Source organism: Balaenoptera physalus (genome assembly GCF_965194825.1).
Source record: "Balaenoptera physalus genome assembly, chromosome: 15".
Taxonomy (NCBI): domain Eukaryota; kingdom Metazoa; phylum Chordata; class Mammalia; order Artiodactyla; family Balaenopteridae; genus Balaenoptera; species Balaenoptera physalus.
In genome coordinates, this window is record NC_138894.1 from 91,454,696 (window position 1) to 91,467,631 (window position 12,936).

General features: G+C 42.3%; 1 protein-coding gene across 4 annotated transcripts in view; it reads left to right on the plus strand.

The window, feature by feature from the left end:
- The first annotated feature begins 639 nt into the window (after positions 1-639).
- Positions 640-12,936, plus strand: part of YWHAQ (tyrosine 3-monooxygenase/tryptophan 5-monooxygenase activation protein theta) — a 31,233-nt gene continuing 18,936 nt past the window's right edge. For 2 of the 4 annotated variants that reach the window (XR_014253648.1, XM_082425866.1), the window contains exons 1-2: positions 640-791; positions 1,232-1,589. Coding sequence is in view for 3 of the 4 variants with exons in the window: in XM_082425866.1 (XP_082281992.1) it covers positions 1,296-1,589 (294 nt within the window). In the remaining variant the exon portion in view is untranslated. The other 2 variants (XM_082425867.1, XM_082425868.1) reach the window with 2 other exon arrangements.

A 12,936-nucleotide genomic window follows, 5' to 3' on the forward strand; every position in this document is an offset into this window, starting at 1 on the left:
TTCAGGTTTTAGGTGCCCGTCTGAAACCGAATTTATCTTGTAAAACGCATGCTTATGCCACTTTCTCCAGGAACTAATTCCTCTTTAATGGGGATGGGATTATTTCTAATTCGCGGTCCCCATCGCAACGTCATTAAAGGCTGAGTTCAGTGGATTGAGCTCCAAAGCTTTGTCACGAATAGGAAGGTGGAGGAAAGGCAGGCGCTTGTGCAACAAAACAGCCGATGGTGTCACCCTCCCAGGCCGGACCTCACCAGGGCCAACGAGAGCCGCAGCTGCATTAGCCCACAAGATGCAATGCACCATCTGCAACGGTGCTGCAGCAGGAGACCCGGCCACCGCAGGGGAGGTCGTGCGAGCCTCCTGCTCCCGTGCCGCGCCCACGAGTGCCGGGGGTGGCGGGGAGGATGAGGGGAGTTGGTAACAGCATCGCCATGGCAACAGTGACGTCCTTGTACCCTGGATCTAATTGGAGGAAACCCCGTGGCCGAAGCCGCAGCCTGCCGGCCAACCGAACTTGCCCAAGTCGACCCACCCTCCTAGCCTCCGCTTCCTCTCCCGTCCCGCCCCCTTCGCCCCCTTCCGCGCGCTCAGTCCTCATTGGCCAGAGGCAGGGCGGAAGGCGGGACTCTCGGGGACAGCTCAGCGCACCATTGGGCGAGGAGAGCGAGGGCCGCTGCGCTGCGGCCCGCCTCTCGGCTCGGAGGTAGGCTGAGACGGGAGGGTCCTCGGCTAAAGCCAAAGGCGGATCAAAGTGGTGGGACTCGCGCCGCGGCCGCGGAGACGTGAAGGTGAGCGTCAGGGTCGCCCCCGGCCCTCCTCGGGTCGGGCCGGGCCCGAGAGTCCGGCGGGAGGCCAGCCCCGGGGAGCGGCTGGCCTCGACGCCGCTCTCCTCAGGGACGGCCCCGGCGGGAAGGAAGGTGCGGGCCAACGACCGCTTCCATCTTGGGCCGGGCGGGCGCGGGAGCTGCCCTTCCTCCTCCTCCCCTTCCTCCTCCTCCTCCTCCTCCCCCCGCCGCGGGCCTCCTCGGCTGGCGCCCCCCGGCCTCCCGGGCACCCCGCGGGGAGCGTGGGCGGGGGAGGGAAATTCAACGGGGCCGCGCTTGCGGACACAGACAAAGGGGGCGGTGGGCGGTGGGCGGCGGGCGGGCTGCCGGGGCGGCGGGCGCATTGTCTGACGGCGCCGCCCCCGCCTTCTGCCCGCGACCCCGCCCCGCCCGCCCGCTCGCAGGCCCTCCGCACTCCTCCTCGGCATCCGGGTCGGTGCTCGCCCTCGCTGTCCTGTCCCCGGCCCCATGGAGAAGACGGAGCTGATCCAGAAGGCCAAGCTGGCCGAGCAGGCCGAGCGCTACGACGACATGGCCACCTGCATGAAGGCCGTGACGGAGCAGGGCGCCGAGCTGTCCAACGAGGAGCGCAACCTGCTCTCGGTGGCCTACAAGAACGTGGTCGGGGGCCGCAGGTCCGCCTGGAGGGTCATCTCGAGCATCGAGCAGAAGACCGACACCTCCGACAAGAAGCTGCAGCTGATTAAGGACTATCGGGAGAAAGTGGAGTCCGAACTGCGCTCCATCTGCACCACGGTCCTGGTGAGTCCGCGACCGTCCGGGCGGCGGGCGCCGAGGCGCCTTTGTGTGCGGCTCTCCGTGGGGAATTTCCCGGGGACGGGAACGGAGCGGGGGCCGGGGCTTGCCTGACGCTGTGCCGACGCGCAGAGGGCTGGAGGTTAGCCTTGGCCTCCTTAACGCGTTATTTCAGTTCTCGAGATGAAGAAGCTGCTTTTTCTTTTCTTTCTTTCTTTTTTTTTTTTTTTTCTGGTGGTAAGTATATCTTTCCTAGGTGCTGCGTTGCTCCTCCACCAGATAAGTTTAAACATGAGAGTAGGTTTGTAGAAGGCTGAAAAGCGTTTTCCAGCGTCCTCAGGCGATCTGGGAACCCTTTAAACGTATTGAATCAGCTCGTAGGCTTCAGGCTTCCATTGAAAGAAGGGGCGGGCGCCTTTTCCGTAAAGATCACGTATGTCAGTCGGTTTTCCTCCCAAATCCAGCAATGGAAATTTACTTCGAAACTCTGAATAGATACCTCGTTTTTCAAGTAAGAGTATCTGTTGAGTTTTTTCCTTGTTAAAAGCGGGGAAGGGGGAGAGTTTGGTAAATGTGAAAAAGGCACAGCTAAATCAAAGGAATAAAACGTCCTGGGAAATTTAGGTGCTTGATACCATTTCTTCGCTGTTACGTAGCTACACGTGAACCCCGAGGTGTTGAAATGAATTCATATCTGGTGTGGAGTAAGCGAGGAAGGCTTTCCAGGATTTGAACTGTCCAGTCTTAGCTAGGGTGGCTTTGGGTGGAGTAGGGTGACTGCTGTATTCACGCTTATTGGTGAGAGCGAGCATTTTTAGCTTTGTCATCGTATGGATCTTTTGATCAGGAAGATAAGTTTTTAAAATGTCAACACCAGCATTATATCCTGAGGTGTTTTAAAGTGTTTTAATACTGCAAAGAGTCATTTCTACTAATAGAATATGAAATAGCCGATGCGGTTGCCTCTTTTAAGTGCCACTTTTCCAGGGGGCCTACTGATTTTTGATGTGTTGGTTCCACGTTGTGTTTTAGGTGGGCTTTGAAAGACAAACATGCCAGATTGGTGATTTTTCAAGGGGGAATAGAGGGGGAAATGCGTCTTGCTCTCCCAACCTTTTCTTCCTTGCCCCTGAGATTCGTGGGGCAGGAGTATTTTTTTTCTTTCACCTATTTTTCCAGTACAAATAACAGGTGATCTGAACGAAATCATGGCTGATGGGGATAACTGGTAAAGGGGCGAAGGAAGCAGTGCAGAGCATGTGTACGAGGTGGAGAAAACTTTGAGATGATTTGCTTTATGTAGGCGAGATTTTATGTTCACCCATGTCTTAGGTTCCACTCCCTGCCTAGCATAGAGGAGACACTTAGGCTTTTTGAACTGAATTGACTGTATTCAAAAAATTTGCCAACTTGAAAGTGATGGTAGACTTCAGTGGCATATGGTAATGGTTATTGACAACATCCACTCTGTCATCAACGAAGACTGTAAGAGCTCCATATGGTAACGAGAAGCTTTTCTATACGTGTTTTACTTTGGGACGCTCTCACAGCATATTTCAATCTCTTTGTTCTGTTATTGTTTTGCAGTTTGTTACTTACCCTGCAGCAATTCAGAATTACCACAGAATTTTTCCTGTTCTCTAGCAAGTTAGCTAGGAATATTTGTTTTATTTTGTAACTCCTATAAATTTTAGTTTTTCTAATGGCATAAGTAGAGGAGACTTTGCTTAGTTGACAGGTGACTTGAAATAGAGACCAGGTAGATCATTTCAGTAGGAGAGAACCCCTGAAATTAGGACAGATTTTGTTTGTTTGTTTGTTCTGTTTTCTTCGTATATACTAAGTGAAATAGAAGAGTTGATTCATCAGACACCAAGGAATAAATAAACTATTTTTATTAGTGAAATGGCTTAAAAGACTGATTGTGACTTAACGGCCAGTCTCCGAAAAAAGTCCTGAGGAAAGCCCATCGTCAAGTTGGCCGCTGTATTTGAGAGCTCAGCCTGTGCAAGGCACTGTGCTAAGCAGCATGGGGGAGAGCAATGCTGAAAACGGTGGATTTTGTCCTCCAGTAATTTATAATAAGGAGCGCATATGAGAAATACCCAAATGTAAATAATATATAATTCCCGTAAGATGGTTATTAATAAAATGCTGTGTCGTTTAAAGGAAACAGAAACCTCAGGAAAAGCTTTACAAGGAGTGGCTTTTGGAATGAGCATTGAGGGAGGGGGATCAAGGGGGGGGCAGTGTCAATATTCCAAGCAGGAGAAGTATACAGGATGGGCCTTATTCATGGAAGAAGGTTTCTATATGAAGAGCAGAATATGTGCAGAGCCGGTGTAGGAGAAAAGCCTGTAAGAGAAGATAGGAACTATATAAGAGAATGTCAGAGGGAATTTTTCTCATTTGATTGACAGTGGGAAGACTCTGAAGATTTTCGAATGAGGTGCAGGTGGCAGTATCTAGAATTCATGGTTTGGGTGCTAATTTCCGGTTTGTAATCTGAACTGATAGATAAGGAAGTGATAGACTAGTGAACAAGAATTTGAGAATTGGTAAATTAGTGATTTAATCAGGAGTCTATCAAATAATGGGGAAAGAAGAATGAAATCTGAAGTTGCTGAACATGAGTGCCAAACTTAGGTTTTCTCTCTTTTTCCCCCCTTTGGTGAACGGGAAGGAGAATTTAGTGTGGAGGAAGTGGATGACACTGGCTTGTTATAGAAGGCTAATAAAGGAGTAACGTGGAGGGATAGGCAAAACTTTGGTTTTAAATAGCAGAGATTCTCAGCCTCATCTTTCTATTTCATAGAGTAGGTTCAGGGTGGAATTATTTGGACTGTTTACTCGAAATGAACATGGCAGACAGCTCTCAACTCTTTTGATAACCACTGTACCGAGAGAGGTTATTGAATTGTGGAGGCAGTAAAAAATGTTAAAATCCAAATATGTAATCTAAAGAGCAAAAGGAATTAACAAGACCCGAATGGCCAAGACCAAACTCTTCGTAGAATCTAAGAGAAGTTAAAGAGGAAGATATTACCAAGGTATCTCTGTCTCTCAGTGTCATTTGTGAAACCAGAGGTTGGGCTAAAATTTCTAAGTCTGTTGCAGTTCTGATACTTTGGGACTGTAGAGTTATATGGTCCCGGTCATTCCACCTGTGCTCTGACTTCCAACTCTAAAATGAGTAGTTTTTATAGTCCAGGTTGAAGAAGAACACGTCATCAATCATTTAAGAAATGTTGAAAAACTAACGACTTCAGTGAAATGTCTTTAGGAAGAGGGGATGCATAAGTCATTGGTGATCCTAGTAAGCAGTGTTGGAAATAGCAAAGTTTAAGTGAAAAAGGTTAATACTGTAAGTTGTATGACAACCGGGCAGTGGTTAAAAACTTGAACAAGGTGTTTAAGAGTCATTAGGAACTGGGGTGTGAGGTAAGGGTAATTGAAGAAATCAGAGGGGTCCACAAAGCCCTTCTGGGACCTGAGAACAAATATCATGTACAAAGTTCATGACCTTGGAGTAAGAACAGGACACTTAGAGAATGTAGTTACAGGATAATCTCTGTCTCAGGCAACCCCATGTTATCCTTCTGTGTTAATGGTCTTTTTTTAATTTTTTTTATTTATTTTTGGCTGTGTTGGGTCTTTGTTTCTGTGCGAGGGCTTTCTCTAGTTGTGGCAAGTGGGGGCCACTCTTCATCGCGGTGCGTGGGCCTCTCACTATCGCAGCCCCTCTTGTTGAGGAGCACAGGCTCGGGACGCGCAGGCTCAGTAGTTGTGGCTCACGGGCCTAGTTGCTCCGCGGCATGTGGGATCTTCCCAGACCAGGGCTCGAACCCGTGTCCCCTGCATTGGCAGGCAGATTCTCAACCACTGTGCCACCAGGGAGGCCCTTAATGGTCTTTTTATTAGACTATTTTCAGTAGGTTGCTTTAGTATATATAATGTATAAAAGGTTTCAGGAGTTAAGGTCTATGTCATGAGTTTTTTTTTAAAGTAAGAATCATTTAAAATATATAGAAACTGAAATTTGTCTCTGGTGTGTAAAAGCCCTGTAATCTTAATTCCATAATGTGCTTGAATTTAGTTGTGTTCTAAATTAATCTCTTAATGAAAATATGTCTAGTGCTAGTTGTTATTTTGAAGAAAGACCGATATGTTGTTCCTGATAGTTAATGAGTCTTAATGTAATCTTTTTGACATGATGGAAAAATTATGGGCTCTGGAATCAAGACTGACTGTTTTTGGGCCATTGCTCCGTAACCTTATAATTTTGTGACTGCAGGCAAGTTTCTCTCAGCCTCTGTTTCTTTATCTATAAACTGTTGATGATGGTTCTTACCTTTATAGGCTTGTAGTTAAAATAATAGGTAATAACTGACATTTATTGGGCATTTACTATTATATACTAAGTACTGTTTTAAGCACTTGATATACTCACTGTGTTCCCATTAGTTAGGTTGATAGTATTATTTATGTTTTAAAGTTGAGAAAACGGGGGCATAAGGAAGTTAAGTAACTTGGTCAATATCACAGAACCTAGTGAGTGGTAGAGCACGGATTTGAACCCAGGTGGTGTGACTCCAGATGAAAGTATATGAAACACATTTGGCCCTAAATAACATAGTAGCTGACTAAAGATCACAGTGTTTTGAGGAATTTATACACTTTAATAAATGTTTGTAAGTTAGGAGGGAGGGAGAATAGATCTGTGGTGGACATAACTCACTTAGTCTATAATTTTGAAGCCCTCCTTATATGCAGGATATTGCAGTAAAATTTTAAAACTTGACTTATGGATTTTTTGCATTTAGAGTGTAAGCTCCTTGAAGCTAAGAGTTGTTTCTGAAGAGTGAAATGGAATGGAATATTGTACATACAGGCATAGAAGTACAAGGTTTGATCAGTGGTTCTCAGCCAGGGTGAATTTACCCACCAGGGGACATTTGGCAAGTTCTGGAGATAGTTTTTGGTTGTCAGGACTGGGGTGGGCGTGGGGAGATGCTGCTGATACACTGTGAGTAGAAACCTAAATGCTGCTAAGTGTCACATAATGCACAGGAAAATCCCCCACCACAAAGAATTAATTACCCAGCCCTAATGTCAGTAATGACTGAGGTTGAGAAACTCTGGTTAGGTTATGAATAAAACAAGCAGTATTAAGTTGTATTGAATTGTATCACACCTGTCCTTTAGATTCTTATTAATATATTGGCATTTTGTCAGAACCCTTTGTCTAGACTTCAGCTATTTTTTTTTCTTTGTCACTCTTATGTGTATGCTATTTAACTCTGCAGTTCACCTTTCTGGCACTTACTCAGTGGGTCCTGCATTTTCAAAGTTCCACCTCAGGGTTTACCTCCAAGGCCCTGAGCTTTTTGCTTTTTAAAAAAACTGGGCACAGAGAAAAAGGATCCAACTGAAATTATAGTGAAATCTATTTAGGAAGAGGCAGTTAAAATTGATGAACAGCAAATATTCCCCTCTCCTTCATAACTGCCATTAATAGTTTGGCATATGTGGTTCCAGACTTTCGAGCCTGTACTGTGTGTTTATTTGGATGTTGCATAATTATACTAATGCACCACTGAACATTTAGGTTGTAAACAAATTTTCTCTTTTATAAACAACACTGGGAAGGACATCCTTGTTGCGTGCTTTTACTAGGATTTACTGAGGTTAAGTTTTTGGAAATGAAATTTCCAATCAGAAGATACGCATTTTTTTTTTTCCCCAGATAGCCCTCTGAAAAGATTGTATGTGTTTATACTGTCATCAGCTGTTGTTGAGAAAGACCATTTCCCCTTACCCTCTCCAGCACAGACAGTTGTTTGCAGTTAACAAAAATCTAGTGACTGGAAGGGTTGAAATTTTATCTCCTTGTTCAGTTTTGGATGTAATCAGGACTATCTTTGTTCTCACAAAGGGCCGGTTACCAGACATTTTTTTTTTTTTTTTGAGTCTCATATACAGTTTCACTTATAAAATGATAACCATAGCATGGGATTAGTTAATTCAAGGTGCTTGACAGTTGGGAAATCTGCTTGATCATATTGATGTTTATTTATTCCTTTATGATATTTATCAATACCAATTTTTGTATTTAGCACTAGTTCTTTCAGAGTAACAACAGAAAATATCTTTGTACCATTGACTTTCTAGGTATCGAGGGATGGTAGAGAGGCATCATTTAAAAAGATGAGAAAAGAAAAAAAAACTATAGTTCATCCATTTCTACTTTAATTAAACTCTTAATCCATGGGTAAATCAACAATGAAGGTTCCTGAAATATTTCATGATAAATAATTTGACCAGATTCGAAAACATTGTTTGCATATTGAAGTGTTTAAAGACAAAATGATGATGATACCTAGAACTTCAAAATAATGGGTGAGGGTTATAGATGAAACAAGTGTGTCTGTGAATTAATATAGTTGCAGCTGGCTTTAATGGGAATTCATTATACTGTTCTCTCTTCTCTTGTATATGTTTGCAGTTTTCCATAATTAAAAGGTTTTCACCCCTAGAAATTTTCCACTCTTACGTATTTGCACAAGAGGAAAGACCTGTACAAGAATGACCATAGCAGCTTTGTTCTAAGAGCAGAAAACTGAAAACAGTCCATTAGTAGGAAAAAGGATAAACTGAGGTATATTCATACAGTGGGATACTATTCAGCCGTAAAAAGGAATGGACTACTGACGCATACTATAATGTAGATGAATTTCAAAAACACGCTAAGTGAAAGAAGCTTTGCACAAAATAGTACATAATGTCATTCTATTTATGTGAAATTCTAGAACAAGCAGAAGTAGTCTGTGGGTGAAAAATCAGAAGAGTGGTGGCCTTGGGGGATGGAGGCAGGGACTGACTGAAAGGGGCCGGAGAGAACTTTCTATGGTGATTGTAATGTTCTTTGTGTTGATATGGATTTGCGTTACACATGTATACGCATTTGTGGAAACTCAGCAAATATGCGCTTAACATTTGTTCATTTCATTGTATGTAAATTTTTGCTTCAAAAGAAAATAAACTCTAGTTAGTGATATTCGTGTACTGATGTCTCAGTTTACACAAAAACTAGTAGAAATGGGTGGATATTTGATAAAGCAGTTTGGTAAAAGGTTAATGGCGGGATCTGGGTGGTGGGTATATGTGTGCTTACTGTAGTTGTTGGTTGCTGTATGTTAGGGGTATAATATCCTACACGCTATGGTTGAATGCCTTTAATACCTATAGCAAAAAATACATATATATATATAGTGAAACCCATGTCTTGTTGACCTCAAGATATGAGAACATGTCTCCTCTCCACCTAGGAGATGGCCCTGATGGACTTGGCTTTTGTTTGTATTTGGTGGCAGATGCTAACTAGACTAATGGGGGTACAGAATGCAGTGCAAGACTTACGGAACTGGCCATACTCTGGGGCGGTGGTTCTCAAGCTTCTCGGTCTTAGGATCCCTTTGCACACACTTGAAAATACTGTGGAACCTAAAAAGTTTTGGTTGTGTGGATTATATCTATAGATATTTACATTATTAGAAATTTAAACTGAGGATTCTATAATCCATTTTAGAATAATAAGTCCATTAGGAATTAACATTACTTGTGTTTTTTTTCAATTGTAGTAAAATATACATGATGTAAAATTTACCATTTTAAGCATGCAGTTCTATGGCATTTAGTACATTCACACTGTTGTGCAATCGTCACCACCATTCCAGATATTTTTCATCTTCCCCAACTGAAACTCTGTACCCATCAAACACTAACTCCCCATTCTCCCATCCCAGCAACCACCGTTTTGCTTTCTGTCTCTGAAATTGACAACTCTGGATACTTCGTGTAAGTATAATATTTTTTTAATAAAAAATGAAATTGAATGAGAAAAGTGGCATTACTTTATAATCTGTTGTAGTGTCACGTCTCTTTTAGCTTTTGGAAAACTCCACTCATGAGAGAATGGCAGTGAAAAAGAAAATAGTACCGTAATACGTATTATGAAAACGGTTTGAGTTTGTGCCCTTCCCCATCCAAAAAGTTGGGGGGAGGGGTAGAAGTTCTCTGAACACACTTCGAAAATTGCTGCTCTAGGGGCATTCTGTGTGATTGAGCAGTTTCTGAGTAGTGGTCATCATGTGGTGATAATGAAGTTTGTAAAACCTTCCCCTCCCTTCCCATTGCCCAGTTCCTTTACCCCCCAAATTACTCTAGGAATATAGTTTTGGAGACCAGAAAAATCACAGACTTGATAATAAAGAAAAGTTTATTTTAGATATTGGGTAAGAAAGAGTCCCTGTTCATTCCTGAAAAACTGACTTGAGAACTAGTATGTTGGAATGGCTTCTGCTTCCTTATGTTGAGAATGGTAAAGTGAGGTTAATATGATGTCTCACTCCCCAAGACCCAACCCAAAAGCAGATGTGGCATGAATGAAATATGTAGATGATGGGCTTTTGGATCTGGTTGCATTTAGGTTTGAAAGTTAGCTCTTGAAGACAGGAAGTCAGGTTAGTTGATAGCCAACATTGGTTGAAGCATTTCAGTGAAACTTGTCTTTCACGAAGATCTTGACTATCCATTTACATTTTTTCTGTCCAGCTGAACAGTATTCCATGATTTCTTTGTCAGCTGGGCCTTTTGCTTCGGATGGATTTGGCGTGGTGTGGTGCTGAATACATGTTGTAAAATATTCTCAGTTAGTTTACTGACTGCCTTTGACCAGTCTCCTGTATGTTTGCTGCAGGCTTTACTTAGAGAAATGGAGAAACAGTGGTGCAGGTGGTGAGACCATGACTATAAGGACTTCTGTAAATTTAATCTAAATGCTTTATGCTTAAAGGACAGTCTTAGATTGCTCTTTGTAAGTGCCAGGGTGACTGTGGGAAATAAGTGGGAAAGTACGTGAAACTGCTTTAAAACCATAATGATACTGATTTTTAAATCAGACTTTCTACTGTTACTCGTCTAGAATATTTAGTACTCTCATTTTCCTTCTTATTTTGCTCATTCCACCAGACATGACTTGAACACAGCTCAGAGAGGTTTTGCTCTTTTAAAAACTATAGTATTAGATGCCTGCAACTAAACACGTATCAATACATATTAGGTGTCCTGATCGTTCAGCCTGGTGCTCTTTCCAAGTATTTGGCAACACACTTTTAGACCTTCAGTGCTTGTGTTGCTCCCTCAGGATTCTGAGGGACTAGTAAAGAGGTTAGAAAGGTTACAGGAAGGGTTTACGCATCCTTTAATCAGAAAATACTCTATAGATTATTTGGGGACTGATTGCAGAGACCAGGTATTTGATTTTTAAGGATGTCAAAAACTTAAAAGAGATTTTGGAAGGATTGACTATCCCGTTAATATAGTTAAGCTATATGTAAGTTAATTTTTATGTAATTTAGCCTTTAGTATATTTGAAAAAAATTATGTAATATTTAAACATCAAGGGACTGACATTTGAAATGGGGAATGGTATTTATTGAGGTGACTTTATGTTCCTGAACAAATTGAGATGGGAGTCTTTATCAAACTACCGATGGTCCCCTGGAAATTTTTATCCTCCTGACCTTTCCCACATCTGCCAAGATACTTGGAGTAGAAAAAAACTTGAGAACCGTCTAATTAGAGAAAGGATCAAGAGTAGCAACTTCAAAAGATTAGGGAAGGAGGTAGGGGAGAGTGCATTGGCCAGGCTCAATGACAGAAGTTGTTAATTTTGATGAAATATGCCTTATTTTTTTTTCTTAGGTTGCTTGTGCTTTTGTTGTAATATTTAGGAAACCATTACCTAATCCAAGGTCGTAAAGATTTATACCTGTGCTCTTATCTAAGCGTTTTACCATTTTAGTTCTTACATTCAGACTTTTGGTCCATTTGGAGTTAATTTTTGCATGGGTGTGAAGTGGGGCCCAACCATCATTCTTTTCATGTGGCTACTCAAGTTGTCCCAGCACCATTTGTTGAAATATTCATGTATCCTTGATCTGAAATTCTCACCTTATGGGGAAAATAACAAGTGGTTTGGCATAAAAGCTCGCTTAAGGAAAACTTGTGATTGCTCCATTCTTCATGCTCTAGCCAAATTGTTCACCCAAAGCCCTCCGTATTTTCTTTCTGTTCCTCTACTCACTGCTTTTCTTGGTTGGAAGGCCTTCCTTCTCCCACTTCTATATGTTGAAATCACACCTATCCTACAAGATACAATTTCGGTGCCACTACACTTGTTATTATAGTCAGTTACAAATTACAGCCTATTAATACTTTCAGATCTGTTTCCTTCTACTCTCCTATGTGCAATTATGTGTGGATGAGACATGTGTTTACCTGCAAGGAAACTGAGCCATATTGATTTACGTAGTTACATAGCCAGTTAGCTGTGACCTCACATTCAACCCTTCTGGAATAGTGTTCTTTCTGTTCCCTCTGCCTTTCATAGTGAAGCCTTCCTTTATAGACCCTGTTCTTCTGAGATCATCTCATCTTTCTCTGGGTTCTCTCTTGTGTGGAAGTCAGGGAGAGTCAAGGCTTTATAAGTCTATGCTCTTCAACTAGAGCAGCTCCCTTTTGTCTCTTTTACTGTTTACTGGTATTGCTTAAAAAAGACTTAGGGCAGGGGGGAGAGAAAATAAACATTTCAAAAAATTTTGAAACCATTACCCTGTTAGATGGAGTCCGCGTTCCTTAACAGGACTTAGGAGACCTTCAAGCCTTTCCCTTTAGCTTCCTTTCTCAGTACTCATTCCTTCCCTCTGTGTTCCAGCCACGTGGAATTACATGGTTCTCTCCTATATTGTGTACTTTCTTAGGTTTGCTCTTATTCTTTCCCCTGTGTAAGCATGGGTTGTTATGTTAATATAATGTTTTATCTTCCACCGTCTAGTAATGAGACCCAATTCTGTGTTGTCTGGAGTTTACCAGTGTCCTGAGTTCCTCTTGTGGCTGTATCTGAGTTAGGTCGATCTTGGTAAGCTGTAAGAGTATGTAAGAATAAGGACTTCGTCTATATTTTTTCTTCTGTATACTATTAAGCACTGCTATATTTTTCAAGGTTGTTTTTTGTGCTGTACCCAGTAGTTCAGTTGAATATAATCAGTAACCCGTGTAAGTTTAGGTGCAAATGCAGATTAATTTTTTTTTCTTCTTCCTTTTTAAATTTTCTTCTCTTTATGCCCTGTAATAGAGCTGGTGGATGAAAGGCTCAGCTACAGGGTTGTATGTAATTCAGCTGCAGAGATAAATGTATGTGGCATGGGTTAGCCACAGATGGAAACATTAGTCTGCAAATAATTGTGTAATTTCTATAATGTAGAAATGGCTTAATTCAGTTTGTCATAGA